Below are 16,716 nucleotides of genomic sequence, written 5' to 3'. Positions count from 1 at the left end.
TGCTTTTGCTCATAAAAAGGTATTGACTCCCAGAAGAAGTCTCAGTGGTAACCAGCATAGGTCTCCCAAATGAAGACCGTTCAATCCCACCTCCTGTCCTACTCTGCACTCCCTGCCCAGGTGTACATCAATGTGCCTGGTGTTGAAATGGTCTGCATACTGAGATAGGGCTCTAGGCACTACAGCGGGCTCTTAGCTGAAAGGCTAGCACTAATATTGAATGCACATGACGCCACTGGCTGGAGCTTCTAATCGCCGTGCACTCGACATGAACATCTATGATTATTTATTTGCACTTGGACTAGAACATATGAATATTACAATAGACAGCATGTCCCCAACTCAAGCCATTTGGCGCTCCAGTTTAGTCGCATCAGCCGCACGAAAGATATCAATTACTCTGGTATAAATGCTAAAGCTGACGGCGCCTGATATCTGTTGCAACGGACGACCTGGTCAGTATGCGTACGCGGCTGCTGGGATCGGAGGAATCAAACTTACACTGAGTCTGAGCAGCCTTGGAGTCGAGCCTCGCCATAAGCCTGCAATGCCTTGTTCGTTGACCACCATTACAAAACTCTGAGCCAGGCTCTGAGGACTAGCAGCGCCGGCCTGAGATTGCATTCTCGTCTTGAGCACATCAAACGGCATGGTGCAGTATACTGTGACTATGCCAGCTGCTGCGCCCGCGATCGCTGGCGCCGAAGCTTCCACTCCTGCCCGTTGAGTATACGGACGAATCATGTCGAGTATAGCGCTATAGCTTGTAAATCTTGTGAATGCGTTTGCCCCTTGTTTCATCATGACTGGTGACACTCCACGATATAGGCCTTGCAGGCCATTTGTACGAAGAATCTCCCGAATCACCCTACCGGCCGATGTATCATTATACCGGGCACGCTCTTGGATCATTTTGGTCTTTATATTCTCCCCGGGCGTGACAACAGTAATACTCTCTGCAACACCGGCGGCTACACCAGCCATCATTGTGGAAATTGCGGTTGGCTTTCCTGTTTCTGCGTGTTTGGGCAATCTATCTCGAACCGTATCGAAAGTCAAGAACCGTACACCGGATTTTAGTGAGTTGGAGATGCAAAAAGCGCCGGCTCCAGTGTACACGGTTCCAAAGTCATGAGTACGAATAGCTGTGGTCAGAATCCTCAACGAGGATTCTGGCGCTCCTGCGTGTAGGAGCTGTCTGCGCGTCTTGACGTATTCTGTTGGATACTTGTTTGTCTCAGTATGTTTTCAAACCCTTATGCTTTGTACGGTCTTTGAAGGCAAGTCCCTCTCGATGTATACTTACAGTTATAAGCGACTCGGCGCCTCCCGCCACACCTCCTGCAATTGTCGATTGTAGAGCTTGGGAAACATTTGATTTATTTTCCATGTCTGCTCAAATTTGGTGTGATTGTACTAAGTGTATTGAGAAGAACAACTTCAGAATCGATGGAATGGTCTTAGATTGTAGAATACATGAACACCTGGTAACCGGAACAAAATGCTGGAAACTCTTTTTTCTATTCTCAAAGCAATCTATGGTACCGTCAAGCATAATTGTTTAGGTACTTTTACCAATTGCATTCACGCGACAGTCAGCTAACCATTGCTGGAGGTGCCCAGGGACCATCAAGCCTCACAAGCGGTGCGAGTCACTAGCCTCCAGCGGCTGGATTGCCCCTTTGGCGATGGAATAGCGCGCGAGTGCACTACGCGGGTTTCTCCAGCGGGGTGACGCTACTGCCCCAACCATGGAGATCCATCCAGGCGGATAGCTCCATAGTCACACGACTCAGTGCTCCTTGTCGCAAGTGGGCAAGCGTAACTGTTTGCAAGAAATATGAAGATAATGGATCATAAACGGGCGAACTAGTCCCGACTTGCTTGATATGATGCGTCAGTTGAAACCTCGTATGCATTCGCTTATTGTTTGTTCTACCAACTACAAGGACGTAACTTCTCTGCTGCCACGAAACCTGAGAAACAGTCTAGGACCAGAAGTTATAGTCGGACATATCAAACATCAAACACGGCAATATGATCGAGACCAAGAGAAACTACTTCCCTAGAGGTGGTTGGGATACACACCACCACATTTTTGATCGTGAGTCTTTCCTTGCAGCGCCGCAGTCACATTTATACTAACAGATTCAAGCCTCATTTCCGTATAGCCCGGACCGACATCTCACCCCGCCACCAGCAACGATTGACGCATTTACCGATTTCAAGAAGAGGCTTGGCATTACAAAGTCAGTCCTCACACATGGATTATCATATGGAGATGACTGCAGCTCTTTGAAAGCTTTCATACCAGAACTTGGCCCCGAGACCACCAAGGCCATTGGTGTCATTGAGCCCGAGACGACTAGCGATGACGAGATCATGGCAATGCACAAGGCTGGCGTCCGAGGAGTCCGAGTGAATCTGTACCAATATCGCGCCATGGCAGATGTTGAGCTACAAAAGATTGCGCTGTCAGCTCATGCTGCCAGAATAAAGAAGTTGTCCCTTCCGTGGAGTCTTACAATGACCACAATCTACCCCGAGTTCTGGAGTAAACTTCAGCCTTTTGTGGAGGAAAATATCAGTCGAGATGGGATCCCGCTGATTACAGATCATTTTGCCCTTCTCAAAGGGCCCAGTATGCTACCTGCCGAATATCGCGATGACCCAACCACCCAGCCTGGGTTCGAGCCAATCATGAACATGGTTCGCACAGGCAGGCTTTACGTCAAACTCAGTGCTCCGTATCGTGTCAGTGAGCAAAAGCCGCACTATTCTGACCTCAAATTCTTGGTGCGCGCCTTTGTCGATGCCAATCCGAACCAGATCCTGTGGGGAAGCGACTGGCCTCACACGCCCAGAATGAAAGTGCGTACACATGAAGAGGCCATGGCGGAAACACCATTCATGGATGTTGATGACGAGGCGTGGCTCCAGAGCTTGAGATCATGGCTTTCGGATGAGGAATGGGACAAAGTCATGGTGGAGAATCCAAGTAATCTCTTTGGACAGTAGAATCATAATTGTTTCCAAGCAATACAGACGGTTTCACCATCTAGCTATTGCACATTTGCACAACCTCCTTTGAGTACCTAGTATATGAGAGTTTTGCCAATGTCAGATGCATTGACGCTTATGAGCTTCTTACAATCAGTTTTGAGGTATCTGCCTGGTCTTATGGTCTAAAATTGATCCAGCAATCACTATCTACTTCTCTTTCCGTAGAGACTTGATCAGTTCCCCCATAGCACCGCCTTTGCGCAACTCCACAAACATCTTCTCGTCAATTTCCGCGCGTTCCTGACATAGAGCGACAACTTGTTCCACAAGCGACGGGGGTGTCACAACAACTCCATCCTCATCAGCAATCATCAGATCTCCTGGATTGATCCATAAATCGTTCTTGTACTGCAGTGGGATATTGACTCGAGATGCCCGGGTAAAGGTATTTGATCCTAGGATCGAGTTGCCGCGTGCGAAAACCTGTACCCAAAATCCCCGATTGTTAGCATTCTATCGTGAGAGGCAACAATGGATTTCATTTTAGGAGGGGAAGAAAAAGCGAAATAGTGCCCTTGATATGCAAAATCTTACCGGGAATCCCATTTCACGATGTTCGCTCACATCTCGCATCCGCCCATCAATAACCACAGCCTGAGCCCCAAGGAACTTTGCACGGGTGGACATCAAACCGCCCCAGCAGGCCGAAGGAAGACCCTTTGGCTGCTGAATGTACATGATTGATCCATCCTCGTTGTGATCAACAAAGTGCTTGTCGAGTTTTGGTGCCGATGTGTCGCTCATCTCGACCATTTGCACAGTAATGGCAGGGCCGAATACTCGGCCAATGGCGCCTGGCGAAAACATCTTGATACCGTCGAGGAATCCGCCATATGGATATTTCAGTTTGACCAGTGCATCGCCAATCTAGTACCTTGTCAGCTTCATTTTCCACGAAACTAGGCACTGTGAATACTTGCGTCGCACGACGTAAACTTGCGAAGAGCCTCCAGGGCACGTGGGGAAGCCATGTTTCTTTGTGTTGGTGTTCGACCCGAATTGACGACGTTCAGCAATTACTATTTCAGTGCAGTGATTGAATTAACAGACTCAAATGTCCTACCCTCATGACGAACATGCCCAAGCTTCTCAAGTAAGCTCCAGTCCGGGAATGTGTTCCGCTACTATGTCGTACCTGGGTACCCAGGGGATGCCAACGGATACATCCTGCCCCGCAAGCCCCGCAAAATGCCGTCGTCGACGGAAACGTCCGAAGTCTACACGCGGGACCCAGACCAAGGAACCCCCCTTCTCCTCCAAGGGATGTCTTCCATTCATAGCGTAAGGACCATATTTTGGTTGCCGGTGTAATATTCAGCTCAAGTCGTAATTGGGAGTAACGCATTGTCAATTGGCTTCATATTATTTGCACTCGTGCTACCTTAGCTAACTACCACGTTCTATCGAGTCTCTCTTGTATCCCACTGACATGCCACACTCCACCCCTCCCTACAATCCACAACTCATGCTCGCCAAAAGCAAGGGTGACAGCCAAATTCTCTCCTCCGCCCACCCGGATAGTGCCGAGAGTAAGTCCAGTGATAGGGTCAATCACGTCTACACCATCGCCAGCGCCCGCAAAGATGTAACCATTCCTCGAGACGCGGATTCCATCGTAGAAGTAAGAAATAGGACTGTTCAACAGGCGCGGGTTGGACAAGACACCTCCCTCGGCTGCGACATCGTAGGCAGTCAGCCTGCGGTCTCCATATGGGTCTTTGAGCGACACTGTCCTGAAGGTGGAGACACCCGTGTCAGGCAAATAGAGCTGTCGAGGGCCATCGGATGGAGCCGATACAGCGACGCCGTTTGCATTTCCAGTGGTAATGTGCACAACCTTTGGTCGCATTGTAGTTCCATTAACCATGTATACTGTAGGGTTGGTTGGAGGGTAGAACTCAGTCAGATACCGTCCCTGGGTCGCGTCAGTACATAAGCTCACTCCCATGTCTCATGAATTGACCATCACTCACATAGGCAGCTTTGGAGTCGGTGAGCCAGAAGTTGCCGTCCGGGTCAATATCCAAATCGTTGAAACCCATGAAAGGTTGTTGGTAGTAGTTGTTTAGCAGTACCGTCTTGTTCAGACTTCCTGGGTCAATTCTGACTAGAGTTCCTGTTTCTTGGTGGCTACCATCGGTTACCACATACATTGCACCACGGTGAAAGACGCAACCATGTACATTTGTAGTTGGTGGGTTGGTTGTGATATTACGAAGAACATTTGTCTCGGTATCCAGTATGTATTGCCAGGAATGCTCTCCAGCAAGACCACCAGGAGGGCCCCATTCGACGAAAAAGAGCTCTTTGGCATCCGGGTTGTAACACGCTGCCTCGTGGCTCTGGAATGCGAGGTACTGAACATGATCCACGACAGCATTTGGCCCAATTATGTCAAAGAACTTGTCATCGTAAGCAATAAAGTCAGTGGTATTAAGAAAATTGTTGCTATGGATGTCATTAGTCATGAAACCAGCGGTGATAAGACACATAGCTCACATTTGTATCAAAGACGAGTCAGATGTTGTGCTTTCGAATGGGGCATCAAACACTGAGCGGTTGAAGGAGCCTGGAAGAACAGAGGCAGAAGGGTTTTGATAGGATATCAAAGCCCATTGCGATGCGTTGAATCCGGACGGAATGTCGGAAACATAATCCTGCGCTAGAGTAATTCCCAGCTGCAAGGACAAAGCCAACATCAAGAGACCCATATTGGCCTGTTGGTGAGCTCGACAACGTATATCTGAACAAAAGCAAGCTAGGTACTCGAATAAAGTGACTCCGATGCGCCACTGGTGGACGTAAGTGCTACTTGAATGGAGTCCACAACCTTTCTCGAAATCATGTGTCTGATTCACAAAGACTTGTACGTACCTACCTACTTATATGAGATCTATAGTATACCAAGGACAAGGACTAATCTGCGGGGCCCCGCAAACTCGAATGCGGAGGTTGTCCACTTTCCCAGATACTCTCTGCTGTCTTACGAGAGCTAGCACGTAAATAGGAAACAGAATATGGGATGCGGACAGGTCCGGCGCGGAGATATGAAATATGATGCGCGCCCAGTATATTCTGGTACCTGGCTCGGACAATCCCCGTGTGCGGACTATTCCGCCATCTCATTTCGACTATTCCCCACAATCCCTCCAACGGCGTCGCGAGAAGTTTCACAACATTCAGGCCCAGTGAGCTCAGATCTTGATGCGCCACTGCGTGGCTGGATAGTGTGGCACCTTTCGAGTGACACAACGGGAAGCAACAAGAAAACCTCTCAATTCAATGTGTTCTCGAATGAATTTCGTAGATGGAATTTATCAGCAATAGATGGTCATAGCAATCATTTCTCGGAGCGACATCGTTTTGTTTGGTTTCCGCAACTGAACCGCGGATGAAGATGCATTTGGCACATCATATATCCACCATCATAGGCGATAGCACCATGGAGGTCCAGATATGGATTTTGCTCAATTATTCAAATGGCCGAGCCTAATTCGATTTCCCTCTTGTCAATCTGAACCTAGGCTGCAGTCTTGGATTGTGGAACAAACCATTCATTGGAGTGATCGGATTACGCCTTGGGTGGCATCGTAAGCCCTGCACGTATTGTCGATTGAGAAGCCTGCATGAGCGGGGCTTAAGATGCAACGCAGCGAGACCGGATTCGCCAACACAGCCTTCATTTCGCTGCGGGCTACGGCGGGGCAGCCACTATCTGTGCAACGGCATGATGATACCGGGCAGGACAACGCAAAGTTTGATCACGGCAACTATAGTCTCTATTGACAGTTGCGCCATGGCTGCAAATGCTGATTCGGCTACCTAATGAGACTGGCGAGTAATAAATAAATAGCTGATGGTGGTATCGATTTTAACGGAATTGAATGCTATGCTACGCTCCCTCAAGGACTTAATCGCAGGATTGTGGTGCCTTGACTGCGTGGCTTCTTCTACCGAGAGACTCTAATCCTGTGGTAGACAATGTAATATACCATCTGTTGATCTTCCACCTTCCGAAAATATGCAAAACCGCGGGCTTGAACTTTTTTGAATCCGGTTTAGAAATTATCCAATAATCTAAAAGCCTCTTGCATTGACTGCATCGGATAAGCCACGACCGGACTGTCTGGTTTTGGCGTAATCCAATGGGAGCTGCAGTAAAAGATCTCACGCACATTGCCAACTTTCGACTCTGATTTTGACATAAGCCAATCAGAGGTGCAGCCAGATGCAAGTATTAGGGTAATGAGGCACATCTTTCGCTATCCATTTTCACCATACAAGTACCTACTTAAGCATCTACAGCGCGCATCAATTTAATTGTTGAACTACTTCACCATCCGTTTTGCACCAAATTAAGTACAGGCATTCAGTCAGAGAACAGTCTCTCCTTTCCTTGTCTAGTACCGGCAATTGTCAGCAGTTGCGAAACGTGAAAATGGCAAGTGAGTGGGGGCCCTTCAAGGATGAAATCACCTTACTCTACCTTGTGGAGGGTCTCACACTTAATGAGGTGTCGTCACAAATGGTTCAGAGGCACGGTTTTGAGAAAAAGTAAAGTCCTGCTTCTATATTTCCACGCTGGATAATTACTGACAGCATTTCAGGAAGCACCAATATGAATACATGCTGAAGAAATGGAGGATCAGCAAAAATACGAAGAAAGAGATGTGGGAATACGTCGACCATGTTATACGAAAAAGGACAAAGCAGCGAAAAGAGTCTCAAGTGCGCCTACATGGCATTCTTCTTTCGGAATCCCGTGTCACGAAGTCAACGCAAAGATATGGTCGAAGATCACTCGCTGGAAAATTTCGAACAGGTACGTCTAGGAGAAGTCACCGCTGAGAGCGTATAGCTTTTGATATTGAATAACAGTCTTAGCACCAAGCCCACAGAGTCCAGAAGGCCAGCTCATACATATAGGCAGCCCACCCGCGCCACGAAAGCATTTGGAATGGCCAGCAAACTTACCGTGGGTACAATTCGAGAGATTTTTACATCCCAGTACGTAAAGGATATCGCTTCCGCGCGTTGCAATATTATATCACTGGGTCCTTCACTAATTACTGCAAAGTCCGTATCCAATTACCAGAACCTCTAATGGACTCAATGGTTCGGGCGTTGGCCTTATGCAGCGATGACCTGGAAAGCGAAGAGGATGTTAATCTCTCTATCGCTACAGCCTTGGGCCAGCCCTTGAATCGGGAGGCCACTATCAACCAGACGCTACCACAGGTCCTAGGAGATGCACCAGAATCGGTACAATTCTCGATGTTGGAACCGAGGTGCATCACAGCAACACAAATCTTCAAAACTTTACTCTTCCAGATATCAAACAGAAGGTACGATGTGGAGCATCCTCTACTGGCCCAACATATGATGAAGTTAATCTATGGGCTTTGTCGGGAAGCCCCTGCAGCCGTTGATCACCTACTGCGCTCTCCAGATCTAACATCAGCTGCTATCAAAGAGACCTTCTTCGCAATTGCGGTCACGTTTGGGCAATCACTGCTAGTTTCCAAATTCTTGGCAGCTGGCAAAAATCCCAATCTTCCCATGAGTTATGGTATGCAGTTCGATATTTGTCTGTGCCGAGGCAGAGCCAATTTCGTCCGAGAACAGAATACTGTGTGGCAAGTCACGCGCTTGCAGCTCGCTTCTTCAGCGTGTGACGTTCAAATGGCCACTGTACTGCTGGAGTACGGGGCAAGGCCAGATCTTGGAAATCCTACTCCGCTGCAGATTGTCTGTTCTCGATCACCAGGACCTCATACGATGAAACTCGCCAAACTGCTTTTACGTTACGGCGCACAGCTAGACACTGCCCAACATAATATTCTGCTCCCTCCTCTTCTAGAAGCAGTGGCTTGTCAAAACAAAGAAATGGTCCATCTTCTAATTACCGAGGGATCAACGGACAAGATTGTCTCCGTTGACAATTTTGACGATTTCAAGTATTCTATGCTGATTTTCCCTTCAATCCTACCTGTCAATGTTCACTCCCCCACGTACTGGGGCCCATTCCCCATGCATCACTATTCTGGACGCGTCCGATTGTACAAAAGGTATCACACCATTTCGGCAATGCAAATTGGGGTGATTATCAACGATGCGGACATTCTGGACATACTCAATCTCTCGATCTTACATCATGGTAGTCGGAAGGAGATATACAGACATACATTCATTACTGCTTGTTTAGCAGCAGATGAAGGTATGATACACAAGCTCTTGAACATGGACATCGAGATACTAGATGATGACACGTGGGTGAATTCGGCCTTTTGCGCGCTAGCATGGATCTCGGATTGCCGAATAGCACGTCTATTGCTCCATAATGGACTCGTACCACGATGGAGCCAGAGAGCTTTCGTTTCTCCCGTCCAAGTGGCAGCATTACATGGTAATGCAGAACTCATAGAGTTGCTCCACTCGTATGAGTGCGACGTCAATCGTTGCCCAAACAGGGAGTTAGTCACCGTTTTTCCTGGGCCCTTCTACATGGACATATTGATGGGGCACTGGAGACCGCTCGATTGTGCAATACGCTTCAGACACAGCCAGTCAGCGCTCGTTTTATTGCGACTTGGTGCCTGGTTGTCTGATACTACGCTCTCTCTTGCAATTCGGTTTGGAAATGATGAGTTAGTCATTAATTTGCTATCTAGAGATGCAAGCATCGCACACGGGAGTGGCGAACGATCTCTAATTCTCACTGCCATTGAGCAACGGAGGGGATTAATCTGCATAAGCAGACTATTTCAAGCCGGTGCAGGTATTGGGCGTGACGAGCTTGTTGAAGCTGTTCGGCAAAACCAACAAGACGTTAGTGAATATCTCCTAGCTTCTGGAGCCAACATTCTGGCACCTGGCACAAATGGGACCACCGTGCTGGAGACCGCAGCCCAGGCCGGAAACTTCCGATTGATACAAAGATACATTAACAGTGGCGGGCACTACAACTCAAAGGCACTTCAACGGGCTGTTTATAAATACCAAGGCACCTCTGACCACTGCATGGTTCAATATCTGTTCCAATGCCGACCCCCGGGAGCCCTGGACGCTGCTGAGGTGAGTATGTTTGTACAGTCCATATTGACGAAAGATCACATACTTGTGGAAATGTTTCTTGATCTCCGGCCTGAACTTTTCTGGTACGAATCCTGGCCTAGTGGACCGCAAGTCTTAAGTTGTGGTCGAATTAGGCTTCAAGACTTTGAGCGAGTAGACAAGCGCTGGGTCTCACCATTATGGGCCGCGGCCTACATGCAACAAGAACAACTTGTGAATGAATTAATTCTCCGCAAGCACCCACCTGATCATTTTCTACTTGAATCAGCACTTTTCAATCAAGATTTCGCCAGCAAGGAGATGCGGCAGCGGCTGGGCACGGCGTATCCGCTTGCATCAATCAAAGACGAGGAATTAGGTCACAAACTCCTCATGTCTGCAATTCGTCTGCATGCTGAGCCTGAGCTTTTCCAACAGCAAATCGTCAGCCTCAATTCCTTCGACTTTGTTTATGGCGAATATGTAGATGATTCTCGAACGCCATTGCAGCTCGCTGTGGAGTTTGGGAAGCTTGGATGCGCCAAAGTCATCTTGGAATCTGGAAGCAACATCAACGCGCCGGCATCGGGTGTATCTGGAATGACGGCGTTACAGGCTACAGTTTACGTAAAGAACATCGAGATGGCAACACTCCTCCTCGACTCCGGCGCTGATGTTAACGCATCAGCATCAGTTTCCCATGGTCATACAGCCTTGCAATTTGCGGTCCGGAGCAGCAATCTTGAGATGGTAATTCTCCTTCTTGAGCATGGCGCGGACGTCAATGGACTGCCTTCGATGCAATTCGGCATGACAGCCATCGAAATAGCAGCGCGACGCGGACTCATTGACATATCAGCATTACTTCTGCAGCACCTAAACGTTGAGGGGGCTTTGAGAATACACTTTGTCAGGGCCGTGCGATTCGCCGAAGACCAATGCTACAGTGCTATTGTAGCGCTCCTGAAGAAGCATGGAGGCTGGACGGAAGAAGATCGTCGGCTTGCGGCTAGCCCAAAAGCCACCATAGGGGATCATACATGTCCGAGATTCCTTTATGGTGACGAGTCCTGGAATGGAGAATGCCCTCAGTGTAAATTTACGGGTTCTTCGGATTCATCGTCAGCGCCCAATTCCTCTGGTGATGATGACAGCATCAATCTTCAGTTCTCTGACTCTAACGGGATTGAAGAACAGGAAATGCAGTCTGGGATGCACCTGCTAGACGATGACTTCACAGTATTGCAGTACCCGCTGGAGGAATCGATCTTGGGGGATACAGAAGTGACCCCTACAATTTTCGCTCCTTATGATTCCACGGATAGGTGGCTGGATGACCTTGCCAGGGACTACATCGACAGTCTTGTGTAGCTACTGAATTCCGAGAGGCATTGGAATCAATCCTTGGAATTTGGCTCGGTGCTACTCTGTTCTTTTTGCTAACTTTCGGTTCCAATCATGAAATCCATAGCTCAACGCCTCACTTGGTCATTTTTGCGGCTCTGAATGGAAATTCTCTTGTTCCGCGTACCAGAGGTTGAAAATGTAGTTCCCGAACAGCCGCTCATTTTCCTTAATTCTTTTGACAGAAAGTTGATAAACTTGGCAACCTAAGTGCCCTCCTTATCCAAAACCTGTGAACATCATTACCTTCCACAGCTCCCAAGAGCCAACCCCTGTTGGCATCGGCAGTCACAATACACCTCCTCAAGGATTATAAATGTTAGATCGGTACAAAGCTCCACTCACTAACCCTCTGATCTGTTAGGTATCTCTCCCTATAATATATGCTGTTTGTGTACGGGTTGTGGAAGATTCCAGCACTGGATATGGAAGTAGATAGAAAATTGGCTTCTTTTTGGTGGTAAAATTCCGATGGGAGGTGCTGGGTCACTGCGTGGGGCAAGTAACGATCTAACGTTTATAATCCTTGAGGAGGTGTATACCGCTTATTATGAGGAAGACGTTCCCGCATGAGCGCAAAGCTTGAACATACCTGGCATTCAGGGTGAAGCTGAGTGCTTCATTCTGGAACAACGTGAACGGTGGAACCGACCGCGAGTCAGTTCGCAGGCTTCAGCTGTTGACCTTGACAGCATTATGGTTACCCATTACGTTAGCTTTGCGCACAATGGACATGAAAAGATTAAATAGAGACAGCTATGCAAATTGGCAGATACGCGCCATTTCTTGAAGTCCAACAAAATTGTTTCATCTGTCTGCCCCCATCCCTTGCATAGTGAAAGTGGAAGTGAATAGATTTACACAGCTTTTCAATTTCACGAATCCTCGTACTTTTAATCATAAGAATATTCAGTTGCGTATGTTGAATCAAATTCGTAGGAAGGAGTATATTGATATGCACTGCAATCGTTGTTAGGTAACTGATAATTCCTTGGTAACATGCAAACATTCAAGCATTCATAATAATCTAGAGCCAGCTGAGAATCATTCTCACACAATTTCTTGACTCCTAAAACGTATCTAAAAACCGTCGCACTTGTATGCCAGTTCTCCTGAATCCCACGTTCTGACGCGGAATTTCTATGACCGTGAATGCATTCCGCTACTATTATGTAAGGGCATGTCTTCAAGCCCAACCTCAGACCATTCCGTGAACAGCTGCGATATACTCGGTATTCCGTTACCTGTCAAAGTCAGGGGAAGCTTTCCAACACGAGCAATTGAGAATGCCAGGTGTCGCCTCGCAGCCTGTGCTCCAGGTTTCAGCGGGTTGGCGGGGAAGACAAAAGGCTAAGCCCCCTGGGCAGCAGCCGATCTTCAGGGGCCGCTGACTGTCTCTCCCCATAATTCGCATTTTAAGCATAATTCACTTCGGCACTTTATTTGTAGCAGATGGGATTGTGTGAAAGATTACAGCGAATGCCGTACCACCATGCTTGTTAGTAAATGCGAACTTGATATTTTTAAGCAATTGAGTTACTATCCTATTGCAATTGATCTAAATTCAACCCTTTTCAACGATCAGAATTTTGATTCTCGGCAATAACTTTGTTCTAACTTGAAACATGGCTACTATAACAGCTATCATATAGTGCAAAGCGCTATCCAAGGCCTCGCAATCGCCCGAGCCGAACTCCCAGATCCGTCGCATGTTCCATTGCAGTATCCGCATTAGGAGGCAAAGGCGAGGGCCGCGATCCCCACGTCTTCCATACCCACATTTGAATACGAGAGAAGCATTGACGACCCCACAGATCGTCATCGTCTTGCCAGACGTGACGGCATGTCTCGTATTGGGAATTTGGCAGGGCAAAGGAGCCTCACACGATGGCCGATTTTGGGTATATAAACATTGTCAATCCAGCTTCGAAGTTGGATTTGAGAACACCATCACACAATCAATCAATCCTCTCACCACAAACCAACAACCTCACTTTTACACCTTTTCACCTCTTTCTTCGGAAAACCACCAATCAGTCAAAATGAAGTTCTTCATGACCGCCGTCTCCGCTGCCGCCGTCGCCTCTGCGACCGCTGTCTTCTCGGTCAGCGACTTCTCGGCCAGCTGCATCCCTCACTCTTCTCAGTGCTCGTGAGTTTCTGCCCGCTACCAGACGATGATCAAGTGCCTCTGATTTCTAACATTTCTCCTCAGTTACTCCTTCGGTGTCCTCCAGCCCGGCACCATGGAGACCACCCCCGTCCAGTGCTCCAAGATGCTGACTGCCAGCGGCACCAGCAACCTGCCCGACGTCACCGACGGCACCTGCGAGAACTCCTCGCGCACCTGGACCGTCACCCGCAGCGACGCTGGCCTGGTCTTCACCGTCTCCCAGCAGGTCACTCCCTCCAGCTTCCAGACTGGTACCTACACGTAAGTATTCAATAAAGTCGGCAATCTCTTTGCCGCTTCACGAAAAAAAAAAAAGTCCCAAGAAAAACAAATAAACTGACATATCTTGACTCTCCAGCATCCCTGCCGACCAGCTCGCCGTCGCTACCCAGCCCAACGCCCAGGTTGAGAGCTACACTGGCCCTACCAGCTTCGACCTCAACTAGAGTGTTCCCGCAAAGAGCGGTAGAGCTTCTATCCATGTACATACGGTGGGGGATTAAACCCTGAGAGAGGGATTTGTATATAAAATCGAGCGCTTGGCGTCGTCCTAATCATTAATACATGTAATTGCGCTCAAAATTTAGCAATGTCCTCTGTGTCGCTCATTGGTGCATGCTGAAGTCTGCATAAGGTTCACGTACCCGAGGTGGTATCCACCTGTCTTTGAACTGTGCCTACCAATAGAATTTCTGACTATATCTGGCCATCCTTGTACCACAGCAAGTTCCAACGACAACAACGAAGCTCAAAGCAATCGAAAAGCCACCACAATCATATCACATGAACTTCCGTTTTCGAAACTCCTTTTGCCAGAAGAGTTGTTCTAGACAAGTATGATGTTTCGTGGACTCTTATCCGGAAACCGTGTTTCTTTGATCAGAAATTTGGCAATTCCAACGCGCCGATACGTTGTTCCGGTTGAGTCATTCGAGATCACAGGTTCCAACAAGAGAGCAACTTCCTGGTAAGGGGTTGGGGAGCCAGATGACAAGACAAGAAGACAGGTGTAACTTTGTTTCGCACCGCTGCCATGGTCGATGCGTCCAGTGCAACACCAAGGAATGGGCCCCTTCTCAAAGTCGGGCACCTCGTCTCCAACATTCATTTTTGGTGGGTTGAAATCTCGGCCTTCTGGGGCGACGCTCAGCACAATGTCTTGTACAGGGCCCCTGACTTGGACCTGAGCGGCTTTGATGCCGGAGACGAATGGTGTTCCGGTCCACAAAACGTTCCAATCAAGCAGTTTTACATGATACTCATGAACTGCATTCTTGTCGCGACTGGTCCAATGATCGTATGAGACATCATCATGGCGGGTCAACCAGGACCAGGATGGTATTCCAGGAATTCCAACGTTTGGTGGCTTTCGTGAAAGAGGCAGCCATAACAACCCCTGGGCAAAAGAGTTCTCCCAACATCCAAGTATGTGTCGATATCCAGATATGGAAGTGAAAAACTCAACGATGCCTGCCATTGCAGATAATCTGTCCTTTGTGAAGGTGAACTCCCTCCCAGAGTAGTTAGCCACTATAGCCATGTCAGGATGTTTCCAAACAACTGGGAAGATCGTATGGGTAGATTGAGCCGACTTACTCCATTGATACCAAACATCGTGCAAGCTAGCCTGGGGTCTCCCAGGAACCGATGGGAGCACGTTGTTGTTGTTTCGTAAGTCAAAAGCGGCACCAGATTCTATCTGATAGCAACACTGACAACGCCAGTGAAGTTCTGGGAGCATACAATAGACAATACGTCTCGACAGTACGTCTTCTTGCAGGACCCAGCCTCGCGAGCTCAGTGCTGTCTCTCTTGTTAGTGACCGGGTATCGCCATTATGCGCCCTGATATGGAGAGAATGGCCGTGTGAAACCTTGACAGTGAAGTTGATATCACGAAAAGGCCCGACGGGTCGAAACGAATCATCGGGCGCCATGGCTGTCAGACATCCATCATCACTGCATCTGCCGTTCGCTGCAGCAATAGTCAACACACTCCCTGCGTAAATGTCCTTCATCATGGCCGCCTCCTGAGCCCACTCAACAGGGTCGTCTTGACGAATGCAGAGCGCATCGATCCATAAGTATGGAATATCGATACGGCAAGCTAGCTCAATCGCATCTCGAAAGGTCCGGGGCAACATGGATTCAGGTATTCCTTTCTCCAACATTGCTTCGTTGCCACTTGTTGTGCGCAGTGGCAGCTTGTCGCCCCAGCAATGACTCAGTGTGGCATACCTGACCGCTTTTTGAGTGAACTTGGCAGTGCGCACCAGTCGTATTGGCCCATCAGAGACACCAGTCGTAACAAGACGTTTTGGTAAGATTGAGACGACTGGTGTGCAGGCACCGTGTGACGATTCGCACTGATCGAACCAAGTCTTCAATAAGGTTATCTTGTCGGAAATTGATGGCGTCGGCCTTGTCCAGATTGCAGGTTTGACATCTCCTAGCAAACCATGAGTTTCTACATGACCGGGCCGAGATGGAAACTTGGAATCAAACCCACCCTCCGCGCAGCATGAAGTGATTGACATTTTTGCAACAAACTCAAAATTCTGTTTTGGTACTGTGATACCGATATAGACTATTTTCCATGAGACACTGGCATTGAGTTGTTCTGGTTTTGAAAGGGAAATATGAAGCTGCAATGAATTGTAATACGCTTCCGAGATGTCAGGGAATCGCGAACATGCGTCTTCGAGATGCCAACATTGCTGGATGAACTGGCATAGTATGCATTTGTCTGCGTGGTTAATCAAATCTGCCACGGTTTTATGATGCTGAATGACAATGTTCTCGCTTCCACTTTCCATGCACAACATTTGTAGGCAGAAGTGACAAATTTCCTGCATGTTGCTCACTATTTCTGAAGATGGCATTTGCCGTCGTATGAATTCATTAAAAGTTTAAGCGAGACCGCGAGAGTATTTCCGCACGGTGACAATTGGATAGTTGAGAGAAGTCTTGAATATTGTCCAAAAGAATACGAGTGAAATAGATAGATGGATGAAAGCTGGTCTC

At 48.1% G+C, this 16,716-nt stretch overlaps 6 protein-coding genes across 6 annotated transcripts; 3 read left to right on the top strand and 3 right to left on the bottom strand.

Annotated features, from left to right (window-relative positions):
- Positions 1-456: 456 nt before the first annotated feature.
- On the bottom strand, positions 457-1,390 carry PFICI_00791 (uncharacterized protein; the record flags this gene model as incomplete). Its single annotated transcript, XM_007829372.1, has 2 exons — positions 457-1,227; positions 1,307-1,390. The coding sequence occupies 2 exons, from the start codon at positions 1,388-1,390 to the stop codon at positions 457-459; spliced, it is 855 nt and encodes a 284-aa protein (XP_007827563.1).
- Positions 1,391-2,037: 647 nt separating this feature from the next.
- On the top strand, positions 2,038-3,018 carry PFICI_00790 (uncharacterized protein; the record flags this gene model as incomplete). Its single annotated transcript, XM_007829371.1, has 2 exons — positions 2,038-2,104; positions 2,156-3,018. The coding sequence occupies 2 exons, from the start codon at positions 2,038-2,040 to the stop codon at positions 3,016-3,018; spliced, it is 930 nt and encodes a 309-aa protein (XP_007827562.1).
- A 192-nt stretch (positions 3,019-3,210) lies between these two features.
- Positions 3,211-5,774, bottom strand: PFICI_00789 (uncharacterized protein; the record flags this gene model as incomplete). Its single annotated transcript, XM_007829370.1, has 5 exons — positions 3,211-3,486; positions 3,598-3,930; positions 4,493-4,978; positions 5,037-5,511; positions 5,563-5,774. 5 exons carry the CDS (start codon positions 5,772-5,774, stop codon positions 3,211-3,213), a joined length of 1,782 nt encoding a protein of 593 aa, XP_007827561.1.
- A 2,392-nt stretch (positions 5,775-8,166) lies between these two features.
- On the top strand, positions 8,167-11,487 carry PFICI_00788 (uncharacterized protein; the record flags this gene model as incomplete). Its single annotated transcript, XM_007829369.1, has 1 exon — positions 8,167-11,487. The coding sequence occupies one exon, from the start codon at positions 8,167-8,169 to the stop codon at positions 11,485-11,487; it is 3,321 nt and encodes a 1,106-aa protein (XP_007827560.1).
- A 2,075-nt stretch (positions 11,488-13,562) lies between these two features.
- Positions 13,563-14,139, top strand: PFICI_00787 (uncharacterized protein; the record flags this gene model as incomplete). The annotated part of the gene is made up of 3 exons (XM_007829368.1): positions 13,563-13,672; positions 13,736-13,954; positions 14,052-14,139. The coding sequence occupies 3 exons, from the start codon at positions 13,563-13,565 to the stop codon at positions 14,137-14,139; spliced, it is 417 nt and encodes a 138-aa protein (XP_007827559.1).
- A 380-nt stretch (positions 14,140-14,519) lies between these two features.
- Positions 14,520-16,229, bottom strand: PFICI_00786 (uncharacterized protein; the record flags this gene model as incomplete). The annotated part of the gene is made up of 2 exons (XM_007829367.1): positions 14,520-15,223; positions 15,290-16,229. 2 exons carry the CDS (start codon positions 16,227-16,229, stop codon positions 14,520-14,522), a joined length of 1,644 nt encoding a protein of 547 aa, XP_007827558.1.
- Positions 16,230-16,716: the final 487 nt, after the last annotated feature.

Source organism: Pestalotiopsis fici (assembly GCF_000516985.1).
Source record: "Pestalotiopsis fici W106-1 unplaced genomic scaffold PFICI_Scf_1, whole genome shotgun sequence".
In the NCBI taxonomy this organism is placed as follows: domain Eukaryota; kingdom Fungi; phylum Ascomycota; class Sordariomycetes; order Amphisphaeriales; family Sporocadaceae; genus Pestalotiopsis; species Pestalotiopsis fici.
This window is presented reverse-complemented; position numbering and strand designations above follow the sequence as displayed.